We start from the raw sequence: 4,453 nt of genomic DNA on the forward strand, positions 1-4,453 counted from the left end.
TTCAGACTCGATCGGAATCGGACATTACCTCCCGATCAGGACTCGGATATATATGTATTAGGACGGTTCTCCACTTACGGACCGCACTTGCACTGCGGTCCATCTCGAATGACGACGCATCTATTGGTTATATGGTTTGTTTAAAATAGCAACGTGGAAAACAGACAGAGTTCAGATAATGTATGTTTCAGTCGATGGATGCACAAAACGTTACAACAACGATAATCAGAAAGCGTGGACAAAACAGTCACTCTTTGTAAACTGTTAACTGCGAGTGCCGTCTGCTCTAATGTCCAGTCATTTACGCCGTCATCACCCGGTTGTTGATAGCGCGCGAGCGCAGGTGAGACCTGAACAGCACACGTTGCTATCTGTGTTTAAACTAACTCATTTAAGCCTTGCTGATTTAAACCTTAAAGAACAAGACGCGAAAGAGAACTCGCACGCGCTGTGAGAAGATTTGTGTGCGCTCATCCGAAGCGCGCACACGCTTATTTCAGTCAGCGCGCAAATACTGAGTTCTCTTTCAAGTCTTGCGCTTCGGCGGCCACATTCATACAAAAATTATGTCAACATGCCCGTCCTAGCGAGTATCCTAGCAAACATAGTTGGTAATGTCTTAAGTGAACGTATATTAGTCGAGAAAGACAGCGCATGTGGAACAGTAGCTATATGTACGGGATCGTGCATGTCTTAAAGGGAAAACAACTATTCCTGCTGCCTGTATTTAATGTTAAATCAAACAACAAAAAACAAAGAAATCACTCACTGCTCTTGACTGAATACTGAATAGTTTTTGTAACTTCAATAATGATTAATCTTTATTTATTTTATACAGTAAAGATAATATGCAGTGATATTTTATATTTGATTACTATGTGAAAACTGAATACCTGAAAAACCTGAAAAGCACTGTTCCTGGATCTGTTTTTTTCGCTCTTCTTTATTCTTTTTTATGTATGCTATTAAGTATCGGATCGGGACTCGGTATCGGCAGATACTCAAAATCAAATGACTCGGACTCGGACTCGAGGGCAAAAAAACGTGATCGGGACATCCCTACTAAAGACATATTTAAAACAGTTCATGAGACTACAGTAGTTCAATCGTAACGTTATGAAGCGACGAGAATACTTTTTGTGTGGCAAAAAACAAAAAAAAAACGACTTTAATCAACAATATCTAGTGAAGGGCGATTTCAAAACACTACTTCATGAAGCTTCGAAGCTTTACGAATCTATTGTTTCGAACCAGATGAAGATGAACAAAGGTCTTAGGGGTTTGGAATGACATGAGGTTAAGTGATTAATGACAGAATTTTCATTTTTGGGTGAACTAACCCTTTGAGGACATATTTTTAACAAAACGTTATGTTATTGTAACCCGGTTGAAATATATTCTTTAGTATAAGATATACAAGTTTGAATAAATAATTTCATAGTTTAATAAATAGAATTTAAGGTTAAAAAAGGGTTATAATTCATTGACCAGCAAAGAAGTTATGATTTTGCTCAATGTCTTTTGAGTAATGTTCATGGTTTACTGTATATAGCATTTAAAATGTTAAATATTTGTTGGGTAATAATATATGTGAAAATGCTTTAAAGATGCCTGTAAGAATAGGAAGAAAGAGTTACACAAATGTTTTGTGAATTATTTTATTTCTGAAAGTTTTGTGTATGAGCCAATCACAGTCGGGGTCAAAGTACAAGGAAGTGAGAGACGAACGCTGGTGGTTCGCGAAGAGAAAAATACGGTTGCTGTTAATGTAATGCACCAGATAAGAAAAGTGTTCAACAAGGACTCTTATACAAAACTTTAATGGTGATAATTCTGTCTGTGTGAGTGGTAAACTCATAACAGTTAGACAGATATAAGTTTAAGTTAGCTGCTGATTTAGTGACTAGTGTTTTGCATTGACTTGGCTAACAAGCTAGCGGCCAGCGACCTCGATTAGTTAAGCCTGTGTGGAAACGTGAGACCGACGATGATCAAAGACCCTGACGGAGCCGGATAGCGTTATCGAGCGGTGGACTTTGCTGGAGATCGTCAACCATGGGAATCTTCTCTTCAACCGTCTTCTTTTCGGCGCAAATCCTCTCGTCCCGACTTCTGCTGCTGACGCCTTTGATCCTGTGCGCGTGAGGTTACATTGAGTAAAGGTACCATTTTTTGTTTGGCCTGTGTGGTGAAGCAGCCATTTGGTTTAAGGCTACAACGTACCCGAGCTACATTCAGGCCTGCGTCATTTGAACATTTGAAGGGTATTTCACATTAAGATAGGGTTTTGCCGGCTATTTTATTTTCTTGGGCCCTTTTGTGTTAAATGTGAATTTGAATGCATTTGTGATCTGAAAAGTGAGTTTGACAGACATATTTAATTTCTGACCTTCCTTTTCTAAGTAAATCTGGTATATTTTTTATATAAAACTATTGTGGTTACTGACTCTTTTGATATTTTACGTTAATTAAGAAAAAGAGTAACAATTGTTTTAAATGTAAAAGTGTTTATAGGATAAAAATAATTCCAAGACAGTTCATTACCTGTTAAAATATTAAAATATTAGTGCTTATATTAGGTAAATATTAATGCTTAAATAGTGATTTAAAGGGGAAAAGTATTTAATTTAATATGTTTTAAATTACACTCACCCATACAAGTTAAACATTTATAAGTTTATTAGTGAAACACTTATTTGATAGATATTTAAAGAACTCAGGATAGCCACCTCTCATTATAGTCCAGCACGCTAGAGAGGCGCTACATAAAATGGAGGCACCGCTGGGATAATTAGTGTACGTTTTTTTTTTTTTTCCCTCTTTAAATTGAAAATCCGCATTTTGACTATCCGCATATAGTGTTAATTGATAAGCTAATATGGAACGTATGAAAAAGCTAGTAGCAGAATTAAAAGGATGGTGCCGTGGCGAGGCATTAGACGAGGCTCATGCAGTCCTGGTGCTCATTCAAGAAGATGTGGACACAAGTACAATAGAAGAGACAATGCAAACTGTGAAGTGTTTGGGACGTGTGCGAGTCAGAGGCCGAACTTTCAACAGTCAACTAAACCGATACTTGGTTTTGTGTGAATGTAAGGAAGTAGTAAAAGGGGAACTTGTTCCAGCTGAAGTGTTTCCTATTGATGGTGGAGGGCCGTGGCTTGTTATCATAGCAGATGCAGCTACCCGAGCCAGTACACAAGTTAATACGTCCGAAATGCAACAAGCTCCAGGTAAAAATGTTGAAGACCTTCGCACATTGTTCCCTGAAGATGAAGCTGCTGCCAAGTCAACAGAGGCCATCCTGCGAGCTGTGAGTGATTTACTTGACAAGACATCCAAGTCCTCCAGTGAGCATGGAAGTTATCGCCGCCTACGAACTTTCTCTGGGTTGTTGCCCACCCCAGCTGGAGAAGAGCAGTTCGACCATTGGTTGGGTCAAGCACGGCTCATGGTGGAAGAGTGTGACTGCTCTCACAGAGAGAAGAGGCGGAGACTGATGGAAAGTCTTAGAGGCCCGGCGCTTGACATTGTAAAAGCAGCACGAGCCAGTGATCCTGATGTGGGCCCCGAAGACTGCTTAGAGGCCCTGGAGCATGCTTTTGGGACAGCAGAGTCAGGAGAGGAGTTGTATTTTGCATTTCGTTTACTGCAGCAACAACCAGGTGAGAAGCTGTCTGACTTCCTCCGACGTCTAGAACAGTCGTTGAATAGGGTGGTGCAGAGAGATGGACTCCCCCCTGGATGTACAGATAGAGCAAGACTCGATCAATTGTTGCGTGGTGCGATAGCCTCTGATCTGATGTTAGTTAACCTTCGTTTGAGAGAGAGGAGAGCAAAGCCCCCAACCTTTCTCCAGCTGTTGAAGGAAATACGCACAGAAGAGGAATATGAGGCCTCACGAAAGAAGATTACTCCGGTCATGCAAGGTGGAAATGTACGGCAGAATGCTGATGTGAAACAGACGGAAATTCAGAACTTGAAGTCTGAGATTAAAGAACTTAAGGCCTTGGTTGCTGCTATTGTGTCTAAGCCAGCCCACGACACTTCAGTTAGTAGTGAGAAAAGTCCCCCAAATGTAGTGTACAATGAGTGTAGTTCAGACAGTGAGATAACAGCATTGAAAAAACAAATGAAGCGCTTGCAACAGAAAGTAACAAATAAAGTAGCTGAACCTCAAGCTGCCGTTTCAGCTGTGAATACCTCAAAACCCAGAAAACCAGGCTAAAGTTATTAAGAGACTTATCCAAGCTCTGAAGCTGTCCAAGAACAACCAACCGTCAAGTGATGCCACCGCTAATGCAGTTAAATGTTCGGTTGAGAAAAGTACAGCTGACATGCCTGAGGGTGTGCCTATTCCTGATGGGTTAGTTGGGCCGCCTAGCCTGGTGCCGCTGAAGGTTAATGGACAACCTTGCACTGCTCTGTTAGATAGTGGCTCTCAGGTGACAAT

The 4,453-nt window shown here is 40.6% G+C and overlaps 1 protein-coding gene across 1 annotated transcript; it reads left to right on the top strand.

Annotated features, from left to right (window-relative positions):
- Window positions 1-2,878: 2,878 nt before the first annotated feature.
- Window positions 2,879-4,228, top strand: LOC137021867 (paraneoplastic antigen Ma2-like). Its single transcript, XM_067388843.1, has one exon. The coding sequence runs from the start codon at window positions 2,879-2,881 to the stop codon at window positions 4,226-4,228; it is 1,350 nt and encodes a 449-aa protein (XP_067244944.1).
- The last annotated feature ends 225 nt before the right edge of the window (window positions 4,229-4,453 follow it).

The sequence above is a fragment of the Chanodichthys erythropterus genome, chromosome 6 (assembly GCF_024489055.1).
Source record: "Chanodichthys erythropterus isolate Z2021 chromosome 6, ASM2448905v1, whole genome shotgun sequence".
Taxonomy (NCBI): domain Eukaryota; kingdom Metazoa; phylum Chordata; class Actinopteri; order Cypriniformes; family Xenocyprididae; genus Chanodichthys; species Chanodichthys erythropterus.

Coding starts and splice junctions, on each gene's coding strand:
- LOC137021867 (XM_067388843.1), top strand. CDS start 2,879: ATGGAACGTATGAAAAAGCTAGTAGCAGAATTAAAAGGATGGTGCCGT.